The sequence below is a fragment of the Nyctereutes procyonoides genome, unplaced genomic scaffold (genome assembly GCF_905146905.1).
Source record: "Nyctereutes procyonoides isolate TBG_1078 unplaced genomic scaffold, NYPRO_anot_genome, whole genome shotgun sequence".
Lineage (NCBI taxonomy): Eukaryota > Metazoa > Chordata > Mammalia > Carnivora > Canidae > Nyctereutes > Nyctereutes procyonoides.
Window position 1 is genome coordinate 1,297,891 of NW_026575033.1, and position 27,604 is coordinate 1,325,494.

Genomic DNA, 27,604 nt, shown 5'->3' on the forward strand with positions numbered 1-27,604 from the left:
TTAGATATAGTCATGATTAAAATAGACCTGGTTCGTGCTTTCATTGGGCAAAAAATCTGGCAAGGAAGACAGACATTAAACAATTAATCATGCAATTACTATTTAATTGCAATGGTGAGAAGACCTATAAAGGAGAAGTACAGGCTGCTAAGAGAGGGTGTAACTGGGGGGCTTTGATCCCATGTGGGGATCCAAGGTCAGAGAAGGCTTCTTCGAGGATGTAATGTTTATAAATTAAAAGAATAACTAAGAAATATTACAAAGAATGGTAAGTAGAGTTACTATCCACTTGTATATTACAAGGCTAACTAGAAGGTAGCATAATTCACAAATCAATTAAAATTCTAGTTAAAAATTCACTTTTCATGATGAAAGAGATTGTTAGTCAAAGTAGGGTTAGTATTACTGCTGGATGAGATCACTGAGCTTGGGCATTTCATGAGGAAGTACCATGGAAGGGTATAATGCCTGCAATTTAATGAAACTGCTTTTTTTTTTATCTGCCAAAATTTTTCTAATTGTACAAGGCCAGTTCTAGATACTTAGAGTTAAGCCCTTGATATAGTATGTCTGCCAAGGCCCACATAAAAGGAGAATTCAGTGTTCTCAAAATTAGTTCTGAGGCTGGCCTCAGGCCGTTGACCCTATCCTCCTATCATTCCATTTCCATCTCTTTGTTTCTTTGGTACATTTCTTGCTCTGCTCTTCTGGCTGGACAGTCTCACTTGGCTCTCAACTCACCTGCTGCATTTCCCAGACTTAACTGAGCTTTTCCCATCCGGCCCTGCCACTCCTCTGGCTGATAGATCTGTATCAGGGGCCTGGGCACAACTCTGGGAAATCCCACCTCCTCCATGGACTCTGTCTGGCATTCCTCGCTGGAGTTGCACTCTGCACATTCTGACTCTTCCAAGTTCACCTGGGGAAACGTGAATCTCCACTGTGTGGTTTTAACATCTGAGACTGACCTGAAATGTACTGGCTTCTGCATTTCCAGCCTGTACCTGCAAATGGGATTGCAGGGATCACTGCTTTCTGTTACTCTTCTGTAGGCCAGAAAGACCCATCCCTCTGTTTGACTTTGATCACAGAGTAATGCAGAATATAAAGCTTGGGCCTCTCAGATACACACACTCCAACTCTTAATTAAAATATGTTTCCAATTGGGACTACCATGGTGTTGTGGACTGAATTGTGTCTCCCCTGCTACCAAGATTCATAAGTTGAAGCTCTAACTCGCAATGGAATAGGCTTTTAAAGAGGCAATTAAGGTTAAATGGGGTCAGAAAAACTGCTACAACAAAATTTCACAGATCCGGTAGCTTATAAACAACAAAATTTATTTCTCACAGTTCTGGAGACTGGAAAGTCCAAGATCAAGGCAGTGGGAGATTCAGTGTCTGGTGAGAACCCTTCTCCTGTTTTGTAGGTGACCATGGTCTCCCCATAACCTCACATGGCAGTAGAGGCAAGGGAGCTCTCTGTAATCTCTTTTATAAGAGCACTAATCCCATCCAGAAGAGCTCTGCCCTCAAAACCGAACTGCCTCTCAAAGGCCCCACCTCCTAATATCAGCACACTGGGAGTTAGGATTTCAACACATGAATCTTGGAGGCCACAAACATTCAGTCTATAGCAAAGATGAGACCCTATTCCGATAGCACTGGTTTCCTTTGGGAAGAGGAAGAGATACCAGAGAGTTCTCTTTTCCTTTTTCTCTCTCCCTCTATGTGTGCACAGAGAAAAGGCCATGTAAGGACATAGCAGGAAGGCAACTGTCTGCAAGCCAGAAAGAGAGGCCTTACCAGAAACCGACACTGATGGCATCTTGATCTTAGACTTCTAGCCTCCAGTACTATGAGAAAATACAATTATGTTGTTTAAGCCACTAAGACTGCAGAATTTTGTTACTGGAGCCCCAGCAAACTAATGAAATATGACTGTTCACTTTCTTCTTTGCTATGACCATCTGAGAGCAGTGATGGATGATACCATGCAGCCACTGCTGATCACATAAGTTGAGTTGGGAAGAGAAATATTACTAAGAGAACTATTTCAGAACAGAAGAATGAACACCACGAATCTCACATGCTTTACTTGCCCATTGCTCACAGACATCCAGACTCCGAAAATCTCTCTCCTACACTTTTGCCAAAGCCCACTTTCAGCAAGGACTTTGAAATTCATTTCCTCTAAGTGGTAAATAATACAACAGCATGAAGTGTTAAGTCACTTACGGACGTGTGAATTTAATGGAGAGCCAAGTGTTAAACTAAAGGGATGATAATCTAATAGTGAAGTATCATCTAGCATCTACCTACCCAACAATATAAATCTGCTGTAAGCCCAGGAATATCCTCAGTACACAAAGCTCTGGGGATAAGGGAATAAAGAAGGTAATTACCTGAATTGTGAAGCTCACATGTATTGAGAAAAATGATACATAAGTAGGCTGTAATGCAGTGTGATGAAGGCTGTAATATAAATGTGGACAGAGTACTGTCGGGAGCTTAGAGCTTCAGATCTGGGCTGGGTAATGGGTGTGTGTGTGTGTGTGTGTGTGTGTGTACATCTCTTTATATGCATGTATGCTTAGGTATATACATATAAGCTATATTTTATTATAGGTTTGTTTATATTATAGGCATGTGTACATTATCATATTTGTATATATGTACATACATGTGTATATGTATGTGTAAAACTAAAGCCTCAGTAAAATAACAGCTAATGCTCATTGGATACTTAAATATTTAAATGCCAAGTACACTGTTTACATGTGTTTCATCCTCACAACAAACTGTGATGTAGAAAAATGTTATCCTTGTGTTTGCAAACAAACAAGGAAACCAAAGCATAGAGGGCTTAAATTGTCCAAGATCACACAACCAATAAGCAGCAGAACTGAGATTTCTACCCAAGCAATATGGCTATAGGCACTGTGCTACAGTGTCTCCACGTGATCCTCCAGGAGCCCTGGAAATTGGCTACATCCACATAATGCCAAATCTGGAAAGTCTTTAGGTAGTCAGAATTGTATTCAAGATTTTTCTGCTGCAGGAAAGAGAAAGCCACTAAAGTAATTCAAATACCCAGGGATTATTGTATGGGACATTCCATCAGAAGGAAGCAAGCAGGGCCCCGTAGGAACAGGAACTGATCACTGGGAAGCCTCAGAGACTGTATGTAGCAGCACTTCTCCCAGTCACCTCCCTGCTCTCTATGGTTACAAGATCTCCCTTCTTAGATCTCTCCCTGTTCAAAATCTCCACTTCTTCCTACAGACCCACATTCTCTATTTACACATAGAATTGAAATATCCACTCTAGTCCAATAGCACTTTTCAGTTCAAGGGGCCAACGTCTATCTTGTTTTGTTTAAGACAGGAAATTTGACTGGTCATGAGCCAGGTGATAGATTGAAAGTGGTGCTGTGTGAGTGGGATGCTCAGAGACTCAAGGTACAACCTTAGCCAAACTCCCCCTGCCATCGGGGCTCAGAGTGGGAGGCTGTTATTAAAGCAGACAGGATGGGCAATATTCCCCCACGGGCCAGATAGACCCATACAAACATTATCCTCCTGGGTGATCTTTACTAAAATTAAGCACTTTTTAAAAATCCTCAACTTATATATTTATTTTTTTTTTAAGATTTTATTTATTTATTCATGAGAGATACAGAGAGAGAGGCAGAGGGAGAAGCAGGCTCCATGCAGGGAGCCCGACACGGGACTTGATCCCCGGCCTCGAGGATCAGGCCCCAGGCTGAAGGCAGTGTTAAACCGCTGAGCCACCGGAGCTGCCCCCTCAACTTATTTAAACTAAAAACAAAAATAGGACACTGGGTGACTCAATTGGTTGACCATCTGCCTTTGGCTAATGTTGTGATCTCCAGGTCCCCTGGCATCAAGCCCAATCTGGCTCCCTGCTCAGCAGGGAATCTGCTTCTCCCTCTCCCTTTTCCCCTACCTGCTACAACTTCACAAGTGCATGTGCACTTGCTCTCTCTCTCTCCCTCTCTCAAATAAAATAAATAAACTAGAAACAAAAACAAAATTAGTTCACCCGTTTCTCCTACCCCCCATCCCTGGCAACCACAAATCTGTTCTCTGTATCTTGGTTTTATGTATGTATGATGTACTTTTAGATTCCACATATGAGCGAGATCATACAATACTTTTCCCTGGCTTATTTCACTGAGCATAACACCCTCAAGGTCCATCTATGTTGTCACAAATGGCAAGATTTTGTTCTTTTTATAGCTGAATATTATTCCGTGTGTGTGTGTGTGTGTGTGTGTGTGTGTGTGCACGCGTGCATATGTACTACAATTTCTTTATCCATCTATCTATCAGTGGACACAGGTTGCATCCATGTCTTGTCTATTGTAAATAATGCTGCCCCATGTTCATGGGGGTGCATATCTTTTTAAGTTACCGGTTTTGTTTTCTCTGGATAAACACACAGAAGTGGAATTGCTGGATCATATGGTAGTCCTATTTTTTATTTTTTGATACTTTTTTTCCACAGTGGCAACGCCAATTTACATTCCCACCAGCAGTGTCCAAGGGTTCCATTTTCTCTGCATCCTTACCAACACTTGTTATTCCAAATCTTTTTGATAATAGACATTTTAACAGGTATAAGGTGGTATCTCATTGTGGTCTGGGTTTATAATCCTCTGATGATTACTAATGTAGAGCATCTTTTCAGGTATATCTTCTTTGGAAAATCTTTCTTCAGATCTTCTGCCCAGTTTTTAATCAATTTTTTTGTGCTTTATGTATTTTGGATATTAGCCCCTTGTCAAATACATGATTTGCAAATATTTTTCTTCCATGCAGTAGGTTGCCTTTTCATTTTTTTTTAAAGATTTTATTTATTTATTCATGAGAGACACCGAGAGAGAGAGAGAGGTAGAGACACAGGCAACAGGCAGAAGGAGAAGCAGGCTCCCTGCAAGGAGCCTGATGTGGGACTCAATTCCAGATCCTGGGATCACGCCCTGAGCCAAAGGCAGATGCTCAACCGCTGAACAACCCAGGCATCCTAGTTGCCTTTTCATTTTATTGATGGTTTCCTTTGCTGTGCAGAAGCTTTTTAGTTTGATGTGGTCCACTCACATATTTTTCTTTTGTTGCCTTTGCTTTTAGTGTCATATCCAAAAAATCATCACTGAGACCAACGTCAAGGAGCTTACATATTTTCTTCAAAGAGTTTTATGATTTCAGGTCTTATACTTAAGTCCTTAAACCACTTTGAGCTAGTTTTGTGTATGGTTTAAGCTAGTGGTCGAGCTTCATGTGGCTGGCCAGTTTTCCTGACACCACTTATTGAAAAGACTGTCCTTTTCCCATTATATATTCCTGGCTCCTCTGTCATAAATTAATTAATCAAATATGCAAAGGTTTATTTCTGGGGCCTTAATTCTGTTCTGTTCAGCTATGTCTCTGTTTTTATGTTGGTACTATACTATTTTGATTATCTCGGCCTTGAAATACAGTTTGAAATCAGGGAGCATGATGCTTCCAAATTTGTTCCTTTTCTTCAAGATTACTTTGTTCAATTCTTCTGTGATTTCATGCAAAGTTTAGAACTGTTTGCTCTAACTTTGTTTCACTTTTCTGTGAAAAGGCCATTGGAATTTTAATTCCATATGGATTGCATTGAATTTGTAGATTGCTTTGGGTAGTGTAGACGTTTTATTTTTATTTTTTTAAAGATTTTATTTATTCGTGAGAGACACACAGAGAAACAGAGAGGCAGAGACACGGGCAAAGGGAGAAACAGACTTCATGCAGGGAACCCTACATGGGACTCGATCCCGAGTCTCCAGGATCACGCCCTGGGCTGAAGGCAGTGCTAAACCGCTGAGCCACCCAGGCTGCCCAGTGTAGACTTTTTAACAGTATTAATTCTTGCAATCTGTGAGCATGGAATATCTTTCTATTTATTTGTTTCTTCCTCAATTTCTTTCATCAATGTCATAGTTTTCAGTATACTGGTCTTGGTTTAATTTACTCCTAAGTCTTTTATTCTTCCTAATGTTATTGTAAATGGAACTATTTTCATAATTTCTCATTCATATAGAAGTGAAATAAATCAGAGAAAGTTATCATATGATCTCGGTCATATGTGGAATTTAAGAAACAAAACGGAGGATCATAGGGGAAGGGGAGTAAAAGTAAAACAAGGCAAAATCAGAGAGGAAGACAAACCATAAGAGACTCTTAATCATAGGAAACAAACTGAGGGTTGCGGGAGGGGAGCGAGGTGGGGGGATGGGGTAACTGGGTGATGAACATTAAGGAAGGAACATGTAGGAATGAGCCCTGGGTGTTATATAAGACTGATGAATCACCCACCTCTACTTCTGACAGTAATAATACACTGTATGTTAATTAATTGAATTTAAATTAAAAAATAAAAAATTTAAAAAGCATAAAAGAACCAGAAAAAAAATTTCTTTCTTATAGTTTGTCATTAGTGTTTAGAAATGCAAGATTTTTATATTGGTTTTGTATGCTGCAGTTTTACTGATTTCATGTCTTAGTTCTAACAGGGCTTTTCTGTGGCATCTCTAGGGATATATAAATATATACACATATCATGTTGTGCAAATAGTGACAGCTTTACTTCTTCCTTTCCAACCTGGATGTTCTTTATTTATTTTTCTTCCCTAATTGCTCTGGCTAGAACTTCCAATACAATGCTGAACACAAGTGACAGGATCAGGCATCTTTATCTTATTCCTGATCCTGGGGAAAAAATAATCACTTGTTTTAAGTGCAAAATGTACATCATTTAGTCTCCTTAACAGACTACTGTGTTTTTCTTCCTAAAGTAGCTGAACCCAATGTTCCATGAAATCTATATACATATATATGTTGTTCTAAGTAAGCAATAGTGTGTAGAGAAATCTAAAAGGAAGTGATGATATCTGAGGTGAGACACATGAATTATTTTAAAAGTAAAACAAGTGCCTATATATAAGGAATAATAGAGGGGAAGCAGAACTCATAATTTGCTTAAGTTAGGACATTAAAGAGCAAATATTTACAGGTCCCAACATAACCTATGAGTGGAAAAAAATAGGCGAGAATTCATCTTCTTATGTTTAAGATTGACATATTAATATATCTGGCTAATTTATTAGGCTAACCCCTAGACTATATTAATTTAAAGTAAATGAGCATAAAGTAGATTATCCTAACCAAAACTATATAAAATAAACTTTTCCTTTCTGCAGAACAGAGACAGAGTAAATCAGTTGAAAAAAAATTGCTTAGAGGGTAACAAACTAAAACATGAATATTTTTCAGTCAAAGTGAAGACAGTCTGCTATTTTAGGCAAGACTCTAAAAGTAAATATGAGATTGGCAATATAGCATCATGTCTAACTAGAGTTAAACTATTCTGGCTGTACCAACAACTGAGTGATCTTGAATAAGTTATTAAACTCTCCAGGTTAAAATCTATTAGAAAAATGGGGGAAAAAAACATACACATGAGGTTATTCACAAGCATGAGATGAGTCCATACAACATAAAGCATATAGAACAATGCTTCATAATTACTAGTAGTTACTAGTACTTTCTTTCAGTAGGCTCTCTGAGTATATGCATTAAAAGCCATGGCTAGGGGATCCCTGGGTGGCTCAGTGGTTTGGCACCCGCCTTTGGCCCAGGGCGCGATCCTGGAGTCCCGGGATGGAGTCCCACGTCGGGCTCCCTGCATGGAGTCTGCTTCTCCCTCCTCCTGTGTCTCTGCCTCTCTCTCTCTCTCACTATGTCTATCATGAATAAATAAATAAATAAATAAATAAATAAATAAATAAATAAATCCTTAAAAAAAAAAGCCATGGCTCAGTCATTCGCCACTTAGAGTCTTGTCTTACACCATTCTTCTGGTTTCTCAGTCTAAAGAGCATTCTTTTTTTTTTTAAGATTTTATTTATTTATTCATGAGACACACACACACACACACACAGAGGCAGAGACACAGGCAGAGGTAGAAGCAGGCTTCATGCAGGGAACCCTATATGGGACTCAATTCTGGGACCCTGGGATCACGCCCTGAGCCAAAAGCAGACGCCCAACTGCTGAGCCGCCCAGGCGTCCCTAAAAAAGCACTCTTTTCTTCAGCTTGTTTTTTGCTTCTGATATCTGCTACTTCTTGTATTTTACCAAAATATCAAACACATTTTTGTTTTTGTTTTATTTATTTTTTATTGGTGTTCAATTTACTAACATATAGAATAACACCCTGTGCTCATCCCATCAAATGCCCCCCTCAGTGCCCGTCACCCAGTCTCCCCCACCCCCTCACCCACCTCCCTTTCTACCTCCCCTTGTTCGTTTCCCAGAGTTAGGAGTCTCTCATGTTGTCTCTCTTTCTGATATTTCCCACTCATTTTTTCTCCTTTCCCCTTTATTCCCTTTCACTATTTTTTATATTCCCCTAATGAATGAGACCATATGTTTGTCCTTCTCTGATTTGACTTATTTCACTCAGCATAATACCCTCCAGTTCCATCCACATCAAAGCAAATGGTGGGTATTTGTCGTTTCTAACGGCTGAGTAATATTCCATTGTACACATTAGACCTCATCTTCTTTATCCATTCATCTTTCGATGGACACCGAGGCTCCTTCCACAGTTTGGCTATTGTGGACATTGCTCCTAGAAACATCAGGGTGCAGGTGTCCCGGCATTTCACTGCATCTGTATCTTTGGGGTAAATCCCCAGCAGTGCAATTGCTGGGTTGTAGGGCAGATCTATTTTTAACCCTTTGAGGAACCTCCACACAGTTTTCCAGAGTGGCTGCACCAGTTCACATTCCCACCAACAGTACAAGAGGGTTCCCCTTTCAATCACATTTTTGGTTTCTAACTTCCACCCCTTTCACTCCTTTCAAGTCAATGAAAAAAAAATACGTTTGTCACTTAAGAGTTCAACTCAGACAAGATTTTTTATTTATAAAGGATTATCAAATATGTTTCTAATTCCAGTCCTCAGAATGCTACTGAAATACATGATAAAGTGTATTTCCCTATCAGCATCTATCACCTCTTCTTTTTCCTTTTTTGGCATAAGTCTAGACTAATATGCAATTTTTGGAGCTGTTGTGAAGCTATTGATAAAGTGGGGAACTAAACAAAAATAGATAGATGCTTAAAGCAGAATGCATTAGATACTGAATCACTGCAGGAATGTCTCATCCTCATGTCACCTGCAAAGTAGAAATGTTAACACAAACCAACTTCCCAGCAACAGTATAAATAGCACCTGGAAGACATGGAATTGTTGTGAAGCATCACAAAATAGCAATATATTTGATTTCATTACATAATCTAAGAATACTCTTAGTAGCAGAAAATATATATCACATATTATACATATCCAATATTTAAAAAAATATATCATGAACACAGGTCCACATAAATGAAAAGAAGGCTAACTCTAAAACTATGTGTGATTAGCTATTTTCAAGTTTTCTATTAATCTTTGAGGGGTACTTCTTTGATAAGTTGGGAGATTACCTAGCTATTGCTGAGGAGTCAAGGCAAGGTTTTAAAATAATAATTGCAGAAAAAGTTAAATTGAGAAAATTGTATTTACTTACATTGTATTTTTCAAGCACTGGGGAAAGACCTCTGTTTTCCAAGGCAGTAGAATAATTGAGTGTGGCTCATTGGAGGCATAGGCCCACAGTTACACAGTCAGAAGACATTCCATCATTGCATTCCCTTCACTGTGTTAAGACCTCAGGAAATAGTGGTCAACAACAGTTATTGCTCTTATAAAGCTTAGATTCCAGCAGAGAAGGTAGACACTGGAACAGGTATTTACAGTTGTGACAAATGTTATGAAAGAAAACCACAAGTGGAGGAGCCATAGAAATACACAATGGAGGTAACCTAGCCTAGGCAATCAAGAGAAATTCCCTAAGGAAGTAATATGTCAACCAAGTGTTGATGAGAAAGAGTGGGAAAGAGCTATTCAAGTGGAGAAGGCAGTAGGGTTGGGGTTGGGATGGAGAAAAGAGGTCTAAGCACCTAACTTGTAATCATCTGAGATGGAAACTGTTCTAGAAAGTGAACATTGGACTAATGTGCAGAAGCTTGAGAGAGAGGGGAACAGTAAAATAAAACAAAACAAAAAAGAATAAGCATGAGCCATTGTGGGATTGTTACCATTACACCCTGGAAGGAGCCCCCAGCTGCCCTAGTCACCATTACCACAACGATGACAGACGAGGCCAGAACCCAGCAGCTTTCTGTCCTCAGCACTGCCAACAATGAGCCTGTCACTTCCACACCACTGGCAGGGGTAGGGGCACAGAGAGAGCGTTCAGGCAATACCACATTGGTGGCACCTGCCCATGGGGATAAGGTCATTGCATCAAAGGTTTGGGGAACAATACATGTCAGAAGTGGATACAGAAGATGTGATCTATTTAATAATGGACTATTATTAGCCATAAAAAAGAATGAAATCTTGCCATTTGCAATGATGTGGATGGAGCTAGAATGTATTATGCTAAGTGAACTAAGTCAGAAAGACAAATACCACATGATTTCACTCACATGTTGAATTTAAGAAATAAAACAAACAAGCAAAGGGAAAAAAGGGGAGAGGCAAACTAAGAAACATTCTCAAGTGTAAAGAACAAACCGATGGTTACCAGAGGGGAGGTGTTTGGGTGAATGGGGGAAACAGGTGATGGGGATTAGGGAGGGTACATGGGATAAGCACTGGGTGATGTTTGGAAGTGTTGAATTACTATATTAAACCTCTGAAAAATTGCACTGTATGTTAACTAACTGGAATTAAAATTAGAACTTAAAAAAAAAAACGGGGAAGGGGCACCCAAGTGGCTCTGTTGGTTAAATGTCTGCCTTCGGCTCAGGTCATGATCCCAGAGTCCAGAGATTGAGCCCCATGGGCACTGGGCTCCCTGCTCAGTGGGGAGTTTCCTTCTCCCTCTCCCTCTGCTCCTCCTCCTGCTCATGCACTCTTCTCCCCCCACTCACTCTCGCTCTCTCTCAAAAAAATAAATAAAATCTTAAAAAAAAGAAATGAGTATGGTTTCATTAACAGGAATGACATCAAGGAGATGCATTTGTACACCAGACTGCCATAAACAAGAATAATCCCCAGGAAATCCCTTTGTACTGTTTGAAATGAAGATATTATGGTTTGACATTGTCGAAGGAAAAAAGGGAAATGTAACAGCCCCTGGTACAGCTCCAGTGCAAGGCTGTAAATACAACAGTGGAGGGTCCCATTACCCACACTATTCATGTTGCATGAGTCTTTCATGCAATTTCCTGCAGAAGTAGCTGAACAGTGAAAATGGGGAAAGAAAGAGGGTTGTGCACAGTTCCCAACTTAGTACATGAAGACCCTAGGAGCATCAACCCTCCTGTGCAGGGACAAGTGGTGGAAGGAGCTGACAGGCAGGGTGCAGGAGAACAAGGTAGACCAGTGAGACAGAATATGCATCAAGATTGTAGACCATGATTCCACAGGGTTCCTCCTCACCAGAGACAGCCTAGAGAGGATGGCAATATAGGAAGGATAAGGAAAATCAAGGGGATGAGACCCAAGGTCAGCACCCATTTCAACGTCAGTACCAGCACAACTTCAATTATCCACAAAGACTCCCAGAAAACCCTAACTCACCAATGACAAAGAGACAAAAGCAGCCTGATCCACCAGCTGAGAATGTGTCTGTCAGAGGCTGAGAAGGTCAGAGCTGAGTAAATAGGTAACTCATCATCTCTACCATCGTCTGGTTTACTCATCCAACAAGAAGAAATGAATATGAAATTCCAGCAATAAGAAATGCACAAAAGGTTGGAGCTGAAGACCTTAAGTGCTTTTGCCCGTTGACCAGATAAATAGAGTTCTCTGTATTATTTATGCGGCATGGGTTTTTTAAATTATTTCTGCCTAAAAGTGTTTCTTTTTAGTAAAGATAAATGTGGTTTTTTAAAAAAGCCAAGTTTTTCTCAATACACCTTTAAAGGATTTTAAAATCATTTCATATCTAGTCACCTTAAGATTTTTAAGAAACTCATTTTCAATTTGTAATAAAAGTTTACAACTTGGGGGTGTCTGGCTGGCTCAGCATGCAACTCTTGATCTTAGGGTTGTGAGTTTGGGCCCCACATTGGGTGTAGAGATTACTTGAAAAATAAAATCTTAAAAAAAAAAGTTTCGCTTGATTTTTACAAAAAAGTCAACAAACAGCAAGCACCTGTTAATAAAGGGAGCACCTGGGTAGCTCAATAGGTTAAAATTTCTGCCCTCAGCTCGGGCCCTGATCCCAGGGTCTTGAGATTGAGGCCCGCATCGGGCTCCCTGCTCAGCAAGGAGTATGCTTCTTCCTCTCTCACTTCCCCTGCTTGTACTCTCTCTGTCAAATAAGTAAATAAAATCTTTTTAAAAAATAAATGAATGTCTTTAAGGAAAGTAAGAAAGAAAAAATATGGGCTAGATTTTACTAGGCCTTATAGGACTCATTGCAGATTTTGAAGTTTATCTCAAAGAAAAGAGAAAGCCATAGAAGAGTCTTAAAAGATGAACCTGGATACACTAGGGAAGATAAATTGAGACAGAATAAGGGATGACGTATGGGAACCAAATAGGAGGCCATTGTAGTAATCCAAAATGAGATTATGGTGGATTAGATTGGGGTGGCTAGAGTGAGTATAGAGGAAAGTCACTGAGTTTAAGAGATATTCTAGAACAAAATCAACATGACATGGATTTTAAAAAGTATTTTAACAGAACAATTTAATACAGAGAGTGGAAATACAAACTGACCAGAGAAACATGTAGGATTACTGGACAATACTGAGGGTCCATTTGAGCCTGATGACTGTCATTTTCCCAGGAAATGCACTCTGCAGCCAGGTGCTACTGGGATTACTCAGAGATGTTGATTTTTTTCATGCCACATGTGAAACATGAACAATTCAGGCAATTCAGTGATAGGCAAGAGAGTGACTGAAATGTTGGACCATGGAAGATATTAGGAAGAGATAATATGAGGTAAAAATGCATATGAGAGTAGTTGAGAAAGCAAGATAGAAGGCTAGGAGGCTGCTGGTGATCAGAAAAGAAATGATGTATATTGGTGATTTTCTAGAAAATTTTGGGAATAAATGACTAAGTTAGAAATGGAGGATGAGGTCACTGGCAAAGAAGAGTTAACAGAGTGAGAGGCCTAGTATTGGGGAAATGGGTGACCATACTGACATGAAGTTCAACCAAGCTGATGATAGGGCTCAGTAGAAAGGGAGACTATAAGACAGATACCAAAGTCTTCACTGAATAATGGAAAGTGTCAAGGATGAGACAGAAGACAATCATGGGAAGGGGATAAAAAAGAGTATAAGAGTCTTAGCTTACTCACTGTTTAAAAATATCAACTGCTAGGGCAGCCCCTGTGGCGTAGCGGTTTAGCGCCGCCTGCAGCCCGGGGTGTGATCTTGGAGGCCCGGGATCGAGTCCCATGTAGGGCTCCCTGCATGGAGCCTGCTTCTCCCTCTGCCTGTGTCTCTGTCTCTGTCTCTCTCTCTCTCTCTGTGTGTGTGTCTCTATGAATAATAATAAAAAAAATACCAACTGCTAGAAATCATAATGTTACACACACACACACACACACACACAGTAAGTTTTACATAAAGGTATAAGCAGAAAGGGTTTAAATGGATGACCTAGACACCTGCGTGACTCAGTAGGTTAAGTGTCTAACTCTTGATTTCAGCTCAGGTCATGATCTCAGGGTCGTGAGATCGAGTTCTGTATTGGGCTCCACACTCAGGGCAGGGTCTGCCTGAGATTCTTTCCCTTCTTTCTCTCCCTCTCCTGCTCCTCCCCCTGCCCCAACATGCCCTCTCTCTTTCTGTCAAATAAATAAATAAAATTTGTTTAAAAAATTTTTTAAATGGATGATCAAAAGGAAATGAACATTAACTGAGCACCTACTATGTGCTGATATAGTAGAAATCTATGCTTTGTCTTCTCCAAATATCTTCTCTTTTTTCTTTCAGTATCAGTATCTCCATTTCCTACAGAGAATGTTATTCCCATTTTCTGTATGGTCCTGGTGAAGCTGCCAATGACTCAACCCAACTCCCCAGAACTTCATAAAATCAGGTGACCTAACTGAGAACAATAAGTGTCTCTTTCCTGGGAATTTAAATCTTGACAAGAACTGAGATTGGCTGGAGAAGATTTCACCTGTCCATGAACTTGGACCCAGAAAACAGTCAGAACTTCCTGCTGTTGAGAGGACAAGAGTCTCCCAGTTCTCAAACTGGGTCATTCATTTCTTCCTTGATTCCATGAGGTATCCAATATCATTCTAAGAGATATGCTTTTCTCTGTTAAGTTTGGCAATGTTGGTTTCTGTTGCTTGCAACCCAAGAACTCTGATACTGCCAGGCACAATGCTGGGTGTTTAATACGTGAATTTGTTTAATTTAATACAATACTCTTAAAAGGAAGATACTATAATCCTCATTCTATGTATAGGGAAATTGAGGCTTATCTAGGTTAAAAAGTAACTTGCTCATGAACACACAGGCAATAAATTGTGAAACATGACAAGGGGCTCAGGTCTTCGTGTGGATGCCTGAGGTTATGCTCCTTCCACCTGACAAATAATCAGAGTTCTTAAGTTTTCCTTTATTGCTACATAAACTTAACACTTCAGATATATTTTGCTTTAAATGATCTCTACTAGATATCAGCAGATACATCAAATTAAAGTTCTGTATATTGTTTTATTATATATATAAATGCACTTTTTTCCTTACTTAAAATATCTCCTAATCACATAAAATCCAGCTCTTTTATTTTCTTTTATGTTCCAAATTCTTTTGTATGCCATAAGTAAGAACAATGGCACACAATCTCACAATGGTGATAAGTGTAATTATGACTCCAAGAACATGCTTAATAACCATAGTTTTAAGCAAAACTAAAACACAGAACCCCATAAAGATATAATACATAGAAAAGGAAATCTATCAGATGTCTTGGGAGCAACAAAGTACAAGATGTGAAAATTCTCCTCAAGATATGCACTAATTGGAAAAACAATGATATGAAAAGTAAAACAGTAGACAGAAATGGAGCAAAAATGCAAAAGCAGTCTGTGATTCACTGTGAAATGGATATTTTAAGAGAGGTGACCGTAAAGTCCTACAAAGAACCTAGATTGTCCCTCATATCTAGGGAAGTAGGAAATAAGGAACAATATTCTTGCTTCTGCCCACAAGAAAAAATGTCTGATGGCTAAATAACAACCTAAAATAATAAAAGGTTTCTGTGAGGCATGGCTGACATATCATATATCACCATCCTAGGGGAGAATTTCCAGAAGTTGATTTTCCAGATTTATAGAACACAACTTCTGAGTGGTCACTGTAGTGAATGGGGTATTTCCCTGTGTTTTCTGGCAGAACCAAGGACAAGTTACACCACTAATCCTGAGTTTATTAACAAGTTCATCATCTCATGTTAGAAATCTCTCTGGAGGGTTGGGTGCTATTCTCTCATGTAGACTATTTAAGATTTATGTCCTGAAAAGCCAAACTGCATTTCTAATCTACCATCAAAGTGGATTATCAGAACCAGAAATAACAAAATTTAACACTCAGTTTTTCATGTCTAAGACTAACAGCAAAAGCTGTAATCTATTTCACCACATTCAGAGTAAAAATAATATATTAATGAGTGGCTTTTCCTCTCTCACCAAATACTTACAGTTTCCTTCTTACAGAAAACAAATTATTTTTATTTCCCTTAAGAAGACTATGATTAATTGTACAAAATTACACTTGTCTTTAATTGAATAGATTTCCTTCTTTCCTCTGGATTAGTGGCATATTATATATTATTAAATAGCTTGGGAAAACCCAAAGAAGGAAATCTTCCTCTTCAGGACTAAAGCCGGGTTGCTCATGGCTGCTATGGAACCGTATACAAGTGTGGACAAGTTTCACTCCTTTGTTCACATGACCTCTGGCAAACTGAGTGAAGGGTGTCTTATAGAGTTTGTTCTCAGCCTACTCAGGCTGCTATACACACACTGGGTATCTTATTAGGAAAAGAAATTTATTTCTTGTAGCTCTGGAAGCTGGAAGTTCAAGATCAAAGTGCCAGTAAAGTTGGATGAGGTTCACAGCCAGTGGTTTTTCACTGTGTCCTCACATGGTAGAAGGAGCAAGGGAGGGCTGTAGGTCTATTCATGAAGGCTCCAACCTCAGGATCTAAGCACCTCCCAAAGATCCAACCTCCTAACATCAACACATCCAGCATTAGGATTTTAATATATGAATTTTGGGAGGAGGGGACACAAATGTGCAGACCATAGCAAGTTCTAATTCTCATTTATTGGAAGCACACCAACATCACCCAAATCTCACCTGAGGGGACACTAGACTTAGAAAGTTTCTTATAGGGACGCCTGGGTGGCTCAATGGTTGAGCATCTGCCTTCAGCTCAGGGCATGATCCTGGAGTTCCGGGATCGAGTCCCACATTGGGCTCCCGCAGAAAGCCTGCCTGCTTCTCCCTCTGCCTCTCTCTCTATGTCTCTCATGAATAAATAAATAAATCTTTAAAAAAAAAAAGAAATTTTCTTGTAAAAGCACAAATGAAAGCCAAGACATTGTTCACACGTGGTGGGCCATGACTTTGTAAAGATATATCCTCAAGGCAGGGTTTCTCAGCCTCAGCACTGCTGACATTTTAGGCTATTTGTTTGGTTGTGGGCAGAGGTGCTGCCCTGTGCACTGGAGTATGTTTAGCAGCATCTACCCACTGGATTCCAGTAGTAGGCACCTCCACAGTTAAGACAAATAATGATATCTCCAGAAACTGCCCCCAGTTGAGAACCACTGCCCCAAATTACAGCACTCCTTCTTGGCCCTAAAGCTAGAGGGCATTGCATCTGATTCTGCTGGTTGTTCCCCAATGTCTATAATCCTGTTCTGATAGCAGAAGCTCTTCCTAATCTTGTGGCTGTCTAGGATAAAGACCACACTTCCCAGCCTCCCTTATAGCTAAGTGGGGCAAAGACATTAAAGTCAGGCTAATAGGATTTAAATCAAAATTATTAAGTCAAAATTAACTTTCTGTCATGCCTAGAAAAGGAAATGAGTGTTTTCCCCCATTCTTCCAGCCCCCTCTCTCTGGCTTGGTGTGAACACGTTGGGGAGAGCTAGCTATACTGCACACAGGGACTGAAGCTGCCTGTTGAGTATGGCAGAGCAATAAGATAAAAGGCAATGGGGTGGTAGAGATGCCATATCAGCTCTGAGCCCAATATTTCTCTCAAAATTGGCTTGCATACACCACAGTTATTTTGGAGTCTTTGTTATAGTAACTGGTGTTTGCATCTTAATGCAAATCCTAAATATTTTTGTATCTACTAAGTCAAGAATATAGCAATTAAGATAGGAGCTCTCTTTGATTCTAGCTGAGTCTATACCCTTGAATGGAAAATTGTCCTTTTTCACTCCAACACTGTTCCCTGGTGAACAAACACTGAGCAGTGAGGGAGGACAGTGTTAGCGAGACAGCCCAGTAGACCAGCTGAACTAACACAGGAGATCCACAGGAAGATAGTAGGTATACATGGGTGGTCCTTTCTGAGCTTAAACTGAGATTCCCAGTTGGTCAGGTGAGGCTGACGGAGTCTTCTCCACAGTTGTCCATTTGCATGAGATGATTTGCCCCAGAAAGAGCGTGCTAGGATATGCTTTTGTGCGAATGTCAAGAATGAAAAACACCTCTCAGTGGAAAGAATAGCCAGTGTCTAGTCACCTGCCCAGGCCATGGACAAACTCAAAACCAATGGAGAATGAAGTTCTGCAGTCCAAAACAAAGAAGTACATTCAGGAAGGGCTTCAAGGCACAGAACAGGGAAAATGAATTCTTTCCCCACTTTGTCACAAAATGCCATCCCAACTTCTATGAGGGTTCTAGTTCCCCAGGGACAGCAAAAAAACTATGGCAGGGGCCTAGGGGAGGACAGAACCCTATAGACACCATCGTACTTCACAGGGTCCTGCTGGAGCACAGTAATCCTGAGTGGGATGGGACTTTGCTTCTAAGCACAAATGAGATAATCCTGCAATAACACCCAGAAAAACTTGAGAGTGGACCATGCATCCTCAGATGACCATTAGTGTGGACTGTCCCTGCAGCAGACAATGGTAAGTGCCTGACCTGATTAGCCTTTCAAACCTCACTCCTTACAATATTCCAGACATTTGGAACTCAGGATAGTGTTCAGGGCTATGTGACCAAAACAGAAAACCATAGTGATGTTCTTGGGAAAATATTTTCCTTCTTGGTACAAATACTGCCCTATCTCCTCTCTCTCTTTCTTTTTTTAAAAGATTTTATTTATTTATTTGAGAGAGAGAGAATACAAGCAGGGGGAAGGGCAGAAGGAGAAGCAGACTCTCTGCTGAGCAGGGACTCCATCCCAGGACCCTGGGATCACAACCTGAACCAAAAGCAGATGTTTAACAACTAAGCGATGCAGGTGCCCCTCCTACTGTCTTCTTCCCAAAGGAATGCGGTCATAACTCCTGAAGCAGCAGCTACCATCATCTTGGGGTTTCTGCAACTGCTGGTTTCTGGACTTATTATTATGGGAGGAAAATAGCCCCATGTGTTTGTAGCCATTGCTGACTGATACATGGCTACAGGCTGATAAGGCTGCAGAATTTTTTTTTAAGATTTATTTATTTATTTTATGGTAAACGTAGAGAGAGGCAGAGACACAGGCAGAGGGTGAAGCAGGCTCCATGCCGGGAGCCCCATGCGGGACTTGATCCCGGGACTCCAGGATCGCGCCCCAGGCCAAAGGCAGGCGCCAAACCACTGAGCCACCCAGGGATCCCCAAGGCTGCAGAATTTATATTACAACAAATGTTATTGTCAACCCTCCTGAGAAAGTAGCCTTAGGTTCATATACAAGCCAAGTATCTCCATGCACTTGGCTCAGTCTTGGTATGGCCTCTATGTGACTTCTTATAATGTTTTGATATTCATTTACCTATCTAAGAAAGATCGGTGCTGGCAAGGATGTAGAAAAAATGGATTCTTCCATACTGCTAGTGGAAATACAGAATGGTATAGCTATCGTGGCAAACTGTTCCAACAGGTTTATTTTTTATTTTTTTTTTATAAACTAAACATGCACTTTCCATATAACATAGCAATCATTTAAAAAAAAAAAAGTTCCATTGGGACACCCAGGTGGCTCAGCAGTTTGGTGCCTGCCTTTGGCCCAGGGCGTGATCCCGGAGTTCCGGGATTGAGTCCCGCATCGGGCTCCCTGCGTGGAGCCTGCTTCTCCCACTGCCTCTGTCTCTGCCTCTCTCTCTCTCTCTCTCTCTCTCTGTCTTTCATGAATAAATAAATAGAATCTTAAAAAAAAATTCCATTGTATAACATAGCAATCATATACCCCTGGGCATTTATCCCAGAGAAATAAAAACTTATGTTCACACACATGTATCTAAAAATCTGTACAGTTGATCCTTGAACAACATGGATTTGAACTGTACCAGCCCACTTAGATAGGAATTTTTTACAGTTTAGTACTAGAAATGTATTTTCTCTTCCTTATGATTTTCTTAATGTTTTGCCTCTGGCTTACTTTATTATAAGAATGCAGTGTATAATATGTATAATACACAAATATGTAGTAAGTGACTATGTTATCAGCAAGGCTTCCAATCAATAGTAGGCTATCAGTAGTTAAGTTTGGGGAGAGTCAAATGTTACTGTAGATTTTCTACTGTGGGGGAGTCAGTGCCCCTACCCACCATGTTGTTCAAGGGTCAGTGGTACATGAATGTTCATAGCAGCTTTAAAATTATAAAAACCTGGAAATCCAATGTCTTTCAAAGAGTAATTGTTGACCAGACTCTGGAACATCTATACAATGAAATACTACTCAGCAATAAAAGGGAATGAACTATTGATACACCCAACAACTTGGATGGACTCGAGGCCATGATGCTTAGTGATAAAGGTCAATCTCTAAAGGTTACACACCATGTGATTCCAATTATGTAATTGCCCAGGAATGACAAAAGTGCAGAGATGGAGACCACGTTAGTTGTTTTCAAGGGTTGGGGATAGAAGACAGAGGGAGGGAAGATGTGAATATGAGGGGTAGAACAAGAGAGGTTTCTTTATGGTGATAGAACAGTTCTCTGTACCTTAATTGTGGTTCTCATTACACAGATCTATAATTGAGATCAAACTACATGGAACTATAAGCACACATGCACACATACACATATACATGTACATGCACGAGAGTATATGTAGAAACTGGTGAAAACTGAATATAGTCTATAGCCCAGTAAACAATTTACTGGTTTTGATATTGTACAACAGTAATATAAAATATCACCATCAGGGGAAGATGGGTAAAAAATACATGGAATTCTAGGTATTAGTTTCACAACTTTCTGTAAGTCTATAATTTCTTTTTTTAAAAAAATCTTCTTTAAAAAAGTTAATTAAAAACAAAAAACCTGTCTATCCAGGGTATCTTTTCTGGGTGGAATCTATAATCATTCTCTTTAAAATTTCACATATAGTTTCAAGCATGATAGATATTTTGCCTTATTATAGTGAATGTGACATAACAGAAGGAAGAGAGAAAAAAGTTTGGGGTAGAGAGGAAGAAAGCAGGGAATGATACATATCCTTTAAGCTTAGAGATGAATGGTAATAAAACAAAATATTTTAAAATTTTTCATTAGAAAATTGAATTTAAAAGGCATATTCAAGCATGAACAATAAGCAAAAAAATAGGTAAATATAAATGCAATACAGATGGGAGGGATCCCTGGGTGGCGCAGCGGTTTGGCGCCTGCCTTTGGCCCAGGGCGCGATCCTGGAGACCCAGGATCGAATCCCACATCGGGTTCCCGGTGCATGGAGCCTGCTTCTCCCTCTGCCTGTGTCTCTGCCTCTCTCTCTCTCTGTGACTATCATAAATAAATAAAAATTTAAAAACATATTAAAAAAATACAGATGTGAATGTTTAAGTCAATGACACTGTTTTGAGAAACTTTTGATCAAGTTATCTTTTAGGGGCCAAAGAAAGAATCACTGTCACCCACCACAGAATTAATCATTGTCCACTCTCTTGGGAAAAAAGGTGAAATTAACCAATTGTGACCATTAAACAAGTTATACTAAAGCTGTACACACTTGTATCAGAAAGATAAATTGTACATATTCACAAGTAAAACAAGAAATGCTTAGAAAGTTCTTTCACCAGCTCTCTGAGGAGAAAACAGAAGCCATCCATTGGGCCAACCTCTGTTGCTTAAAATGTGGTAATGAGTTATGATTGAATGTACCAGTTATCCTTGGATGCTATCACAACTCTTATTTCCATGTAGAGATGGTAATAAAGGCATCAGGAAGTATTCCCTTTTTGAAATAGTTGTCTGGTTATTCACAGAAGTAGCTATAGGGGCTCCTGGGTGACTCAGTCAGTTGAGCATCCAGCTCTTTGTTTTGGCTCAGGTCATGATCCCAGAGGCCTGGGATCGAGCCCTGCATTGAGCCCCAGGTCAGGCTCTGCACTCAGCATGGTGTCTGCTTGGGATTCTCTTTCTCCCTCTCCCTCTCCTCACTCACATTCTCTCTCTCTCTCTCTCTCTCTCTCTCAAATAAATCTTTAAAAAAAAAAAAAGAAGTATCTATAGATTAGGCACAAAAATCTCAAGATCAAGTAAAGAGGGGGGTCCAGATTGCTATAACTTTTGAAAAATTTACTCTTCCGAGCAGCTGAAACAGATGTGGGTATTATGTAAACATTGCGTAGCATTATCTGGGGTAGAATACAGAGGAGCCAGCAGAAAAACTGGGTTTCAGTTGCCAGGTGTTCTGAAGCTTGACACCCCTTGCTTATTAAAAAGAACTGAGGTTAGCCCTTCAGGGAAGTAGGGGTCATCCCTGATTTTATCAAAGCCCCCATATATATTCATGAGACTTCACGTTTTTTCAGTTTTACTTGTGACCTCTGGTAGTTTGCAAACATGTATAGACTTGAAATATATTCTGGAAGCAAATTACATAAATTGAAAAATCCTATATATCTCTCTGAACACAGTACAGCAATGTCAGACACACACTAAAATTGTGACAAATATTGGTTGCAGAATGAACACCTGAGCGAATGAAATTTGGCATAAATTTCTAGTTTCCACTCTTATTTAAAATTATCAACTGGCAGGCAGCCCGGGTGGCTCAGTGGTTTAGCACCACCTTTAGCCCAGAGCATGATCCTGGAGACCCCAGAATCGAGTCCCACGTCCGGCTCCCTGCATGGAGCCTGCTTCTCCCTCTGCCTGTCTCTGCCTCTTTTCCTCTGTGTGTCTCTTGTAAATAAATAAATAAAATATTAAAAAAAAAATCACCTGGCAGGGGGCACCTGAGTGGCTCAGTCTGTTGGGCATCTAAGTCTTGGTTTCAGCTCAGGTCGATGTCTCATGGGTTGTGGGATCTGGCCCCAGGTTGGGCTCAGCACTCTGTGGAATCTGCCTGAAGATTCTCTCCCTCTGCCCCTCCTCTCAGCCCCTTCCATGCCCATGCTTGCTCCCTCTCTCAAAATAAATAAATCTTATTTTAAAAAAACAAACAAAAATAAAAATATCAATGGGGGATTGCTATATCATCGATTTAAATTTCAATGATAATTTTCAGAAAATTTAAGAAATAAAATGCTAGAAGAAATAAAATGCTAGAAGAACAAACATAATTATTTGAAATTATCTATTAGAGTTAAACCTTTCGGGAACAGGAGAGAGCCATTTGAAGGTTTCGTTTATTTGGTATCACATCTGGAAAACCCTGTTGGACCCTGGCTCATGGGTGCCAACGTGTCCCAGTGGACGCCCCAGAGACTCAGACCCCAGACAGGCAGATGCAGTCAGCAAGAGGGTTTATTGAACGTTTGTGCAAACGGGCTCTCCGCCTCCGAGGAGGAAAAGAGCCCCGATTAGCAATTACAGGGATCTTTTAAAAGGAAAGAAACCGCCTGAAGACAAAAGAACCGCGGGAGTCGCATGGCATCCAGGTTGATTTTGGGGAGGGTCAACATGAACCTATTCAGGGACATTCCAATCAGGGTGTGGGGGGAAACGGTTTTCTTATTGAGAACAGAATGCTTTTAGTTGCTAAAATGTCAGGAAGGCGCCTGGATGGGCTGCCTCTGGATTAGGGCTGGCCCTACTTACAAGGGGGGAGGTTTCTTCATTCCCTCCTCTTGTTTGGGCTGATTTTAACCTTAAAATCTTAGGGAACATTTATTTCTTCAGTTTGGAGGGCCCGACATTGCTGAGTTAATACCAGAGCTTGGGTAATAGACAATCTTTCTCGGATGAACTGGAGCAGCCGGTTGAGGACGCAGGGGCCGAAAGTTAGCAGCAGGAGCAGGACAACTAGAGGGCCCAGAATGGTAGAGATTAGGGTGGTCAACCAGGGAGACTGATTAAACCAGCTTTCAAACCAGCCCTGCTGGGCCTCCCGGTCCCTTTGTCTTTTATTTAACCTTTCCCTGAGTCTGGCCATGGAGTCTCTGATGACTCCAGAATGGTCTGCATAGAAACAGCATTCCTCTCCCAGGGCCGCACACAGTCCTCCCTCTTTCAGGAATAGTCAATCCAAGCCTCTCCTGTTTTGAAGTGCTACTTCTGAAAGTGAGGTGAGGGACTGTTCTAGCTTAGACACGGACTGCTCTAGTGTCCGTAGATCCTCATCTACAGCTGTTTGGAGTTCTATAGAACGTTGTGAGCCCTGGATCAGAGCAGCTGCGCCAGTACCCACCCCAGCAGCGACCCCTAGTCCCAACATAACGGCTAAGGTTAGGGAGACAGGTTCGCGCCGAAAACGGGTGGGATGTTTATCATACTGATTTTCTAGAGTTTCAGCAGGGTGATAGAACATCCTGGGTATGATCTGCACCATGACACAGAAGTCGTTTGAGCTATTTAGAACCTTGGCCGACACACAGGGGGTGAGGCCTTTGTTGCATGCCCACCAAGTTCCCGGCTGGGGCTCCAGGTAAGAATCAGTCCCCAAAATCGGGGTGGTAGTGTTGCAGAGTCTCTGGTAGCCCCGGGGGGGTGTTCCTATGCAGGTTCCCTGTCCTGAAACTTCTGTAAGGGTGAGTTGTGGTTGGGAGTCGGGTGTGCATCCCTGAGTGCTAGTGATGTTATTACAGGTCCCTGAAGTAGCAATTCCCTCATAATAAGGGGGGGGGGAATGCAAGGCAGAGCCAGCAGGATTTAGTTACATCGGGGCTGGTTCGATTAAGGGCCAGGAATGCCCCTATGATAAGATTAAACAGTCGTTGTCCCGTCTCGGGTGACGACCCAGGGGTTGGAGTGACGGCGACGTTAGCGGGTGCGGCACTCCCTGCGGCTAGGGCCGGGGCAGCTCTTTGTTCCCCGAGGACCGCGTTAGGCCCGATCGCCACGGGGTCTGGGGATTCTATTTTTAGTTTAATTCTGAATATAAAACCATCATCTGTTCTTTCTTTGTATAACCTGAGTCCCCACGTATATCCATTGGCCCAGTAAGTAGCCCTTTTTCCGGGCTCCGTGAAGGATATCCGTAGGGGATGACACCACCCTTGGCAGGGCCCATAATTAAGGGTTTTCCATTTGCTAAATGTCGGGTGAGTATAGTTAGCCTTGACAGTGATATAATCCCAGGAGGAGGAGGGCCTTCATTCTGTATCCCCCGTTGTTTCGCACCCCCAATTTTTACAATAGAAATATTCCCCTCCTCCACAGGTGGGATTTAGCCTGCGATCTCTGTGGTGCCCGGGACAGACATAAAAGGGAAGAGTGCTTAGCATGGCCCTTCTTTCAGGCGTGCCACATCCTCCCCATGGGTCTAATCCCAGTCGCCCTGGAGGGCTTTCTTGGTTAGGGGCTCTAGAGGTGTCGAAGTATCCCTCTAGGTCCCATGGGCTAGGGGCCCCTATGGTTAGCTTGCATAGGTCAGGATATAGGTTAGGCCACCAGGTTCCCACGGGGCGGTCTTAGTTATAGACCAGACCTCGTCACCCCCGGACGTTAGTACCTGCCAGGTTAACCTTTTGAGGGCATGAGGGTCACCTTTGGTGGAGGTGAAAAGCGCTAGGAGAGGTAGGAATATAACAACTGTCATTGAACAATTTTTGGAAGTCTTATCTTGAGCGGGTTTTGGGTGCGGTGGAGCTTCCATTGGAGTGGCTCGACCGGTCCTTCCTGGCTGGCGTCAGCGGTGCTCGTTGATGGGGCGCGCTGGACGTGTGAGGCGTGGACCCAAGCAGCAATGCCGTCTACCTTTAAGGCGGTTGGGGTGGTCAGTAGTACAGTATATGGGCCCTTCCAGCGGGGCTCAAGCGTCCTGGACTGATGTCTCCTGACGTAGTCGGAGTCACCGATCTGGAACGGGTGTGGGCCGGTTGTGTCTCCGGGGCGGTAGACAGCCGCAAGGGGTTTCCAGATCTGGTGCTGGATAATCTGGAGCGCCTTTAGCCTGTCCTGTAAACCGGGAGTGTTAGCAAGAGGGTCAATAGCAGAATCTAGTAAGTCCGTTACTGGTGGGGGACCTCCATAGAGAACCTCGTAAGGAGTTAGCCCATGGCGCGCGGGAGTGTTCCGGACTCGGAACAGAACCATAGGGAGGAGTTGGACCCAGTCTCTAGTGCCAGTCTCCAATGTCAATTTAGTTAGGGTCTCTTTAATTGTTCTATTCATTCTTTCTACCTGACCTGAGCTCTGGGGTCTGTATGCACAATGTAATTTCCAATTTATCCCCAGTAATCTGGCCACCAACTGACTTACCTGGGAGACGAAGGCGGGGCCGTTGTCCGACCCTATTACCTTGGGCAGTCCAAACCGGGGGAAAATTTCTTCTAGGATTTTCTTGACAACCACCTGGGCGGTTTCTCGCTTGGTGGGGAAAGCTTCTGTCCAGCCTGAAAAGGTATCTACAAACACTAGGAGGTACTTGTTACCATATTTACCTGGCTTGATTTCGGTGAAGTCTACTTCCCAATTAGTTCCGGGTCTTTCTCCCCTCATCCTGGTTCCCTCAGGCATCTTGAGGTGTTTGGTATTTACCTTAGCACAAGGTACACAAGCGTCGGTTACCTGTTGGATCAGGCAGGGGAGTTTGGGAATGTAATAGGTCTGACCTTCTCTCCGGAGGAGTGCTTTTAATTTTTTGTGTCCGAGGTGAGTCCATCGGTGGAGGTGAGTCACCAGTTCTTTGGCCCTTTTCTGGGGCAGGACCGTCTTCCCTTGGTGTTTCCAGACCTTCATTTGCTCGTCATATTTTGCCCCTATTTGCTGGACGATATCTAGGTCGCTGTCTGAGTACTCGAGAGAGAGTTGCCCCGGTGTCCGGACAGCCTCTGGTACTTGTAGGGAGAGGGCCTGTGGGCCTAGTGCAGCGGCCCGTGCTGTCTCATCGGCCATCCTGTTCCCCTCTGCTACTGGGTCATTGCCTCGCTGATGCCCAGGACAGTGAATTATACTCAGTTTTCTCAGCAGAAAGAGGGAATGGAGAAGATCTTGTATTTCTTCTCTGTTTTTGATGTTTTTACCTGCTGAGGTTAGGAGACCCCTTCTACGGTATATTTCTCCATGAACATGGGCAGTTGCAAAAGCATATCTGCTGTCAGTATAAATGTTGACCTTTTTGTCCTTAGCCTTTCTTAGGGCCTGAGTTAGGGCTATAAGCTCTGCCCTTTGAGCTGAAGTCCCAGGCTCTAAGGCACTGGCCCAAATGACAGCTTTCCCATCTACCACGGCTGCCCCGGCTTTACGCTCACCATTTCGTAGAAAGCTACTCCCATCGGTGTACCAGGTTGCTTCAGCATCTGGCAAAGGCTGGTCCGTCAAGTCCCCTCTGGTGCCATGGACTTCAGCTAGGATCTGGTGGCAATCATGCATTACTAGGGAGGGGGACTCGGTTTCTGGAAGCAAGGTGGCCGGGTTTAGAGATGTAGCCGTTCCAAACCGTATCTGCTCAGAATTCAGTAACATGGCCTGATAATGGGTGACCCAGGCGTTTGAGAGCCATCGATCAGGGGGCTGGCGGATGACTGTCTCTACGGCATGGGGGGCCACCACAGTGAGGGGTTGGCCGAAAGTCAACTTGTCTGAGTCTTTTACCAGGACTGCCATAGCCGCTATTATTCGGAGACATGGGGGCCATCCTGCAGCCACGCTAATTTTTTTTTTGAAAAGTATACCACGGGCCTTTTCCAGGGTCCCAGTTTTTGAGTTAGGACCCCTTTGGCTATTCCATTATGTTCATCAACATATAGCGTAAAAGGCTTGGTTACATCTGGGAGGCTCAGGGCAGGGGCGGTCAATAAGGCCCTTTTTATTTTTCAAAAGCCAATTGTTGCTCCTTTCCCCAGTGGTAGGGGGTGTTGGATTTCATGAGAGGATATAGGGGAGCCGCCATCTCGGCAAACCCGGGTATCCAGAGGTGGCAGAACCCAGCACTGCCGAGGAACTCTCGTAGTC

The 27,604-nt window shown here is 42.0% G+C and overlaps 1 protein-coding gene across 1 annotated transcript; it reads right to left on the minus strand.

Moving 5' to 3' along the window:
• Window positions 1–27,127, minus strand: LOC129504486 (uncharacterized protein K02A2.6-like). Its single transcript, XM_055317210.1, has 4 exons — window positions 26,902–27,127; window positions 25,490–26,218; window positions 742–919; window positions 1–56 (listed from the first exon to the last, which is right to left on the minus strand). The coding sequence occupies exons 1-4, from the start codon at window positions 26,947–26,949 to the stop codon at window positions 1–3; spliced, it is 1,011 nt and encodes a 336-aa protein (XP_055173185.1). The 5' UTR covers window positions 26,950–27,127.
• Window positions 27,128–27,604: the final 477 nt, after the last annotated feature.

Excerpts from the sequence above, each read along its gene's own strand:
- LOC129504486 (XM_055317210.1), bottom strand. The coding sequence starts at position 26,949 with ATGCTGAAGCAACCTGGTACACCGATGGGAGTAGCTTTCTACGAAATG. Across the intron at positions 920-25,489 it reads AGATCGGTGACTCCGACTAC|GTGAACTTGGAAGAGTCAGA; the intron begins GTCAGGAGACAT and ends ACGTTTCCCCAG. Across the intron at positions 57-741 it reads AAGTCTGGGAAATGCAGCAG|ATTTTTTGCCCAATGAAAGC; the intron begins GTGAGTTGAGAG and ends CTTCCTTGCCAG.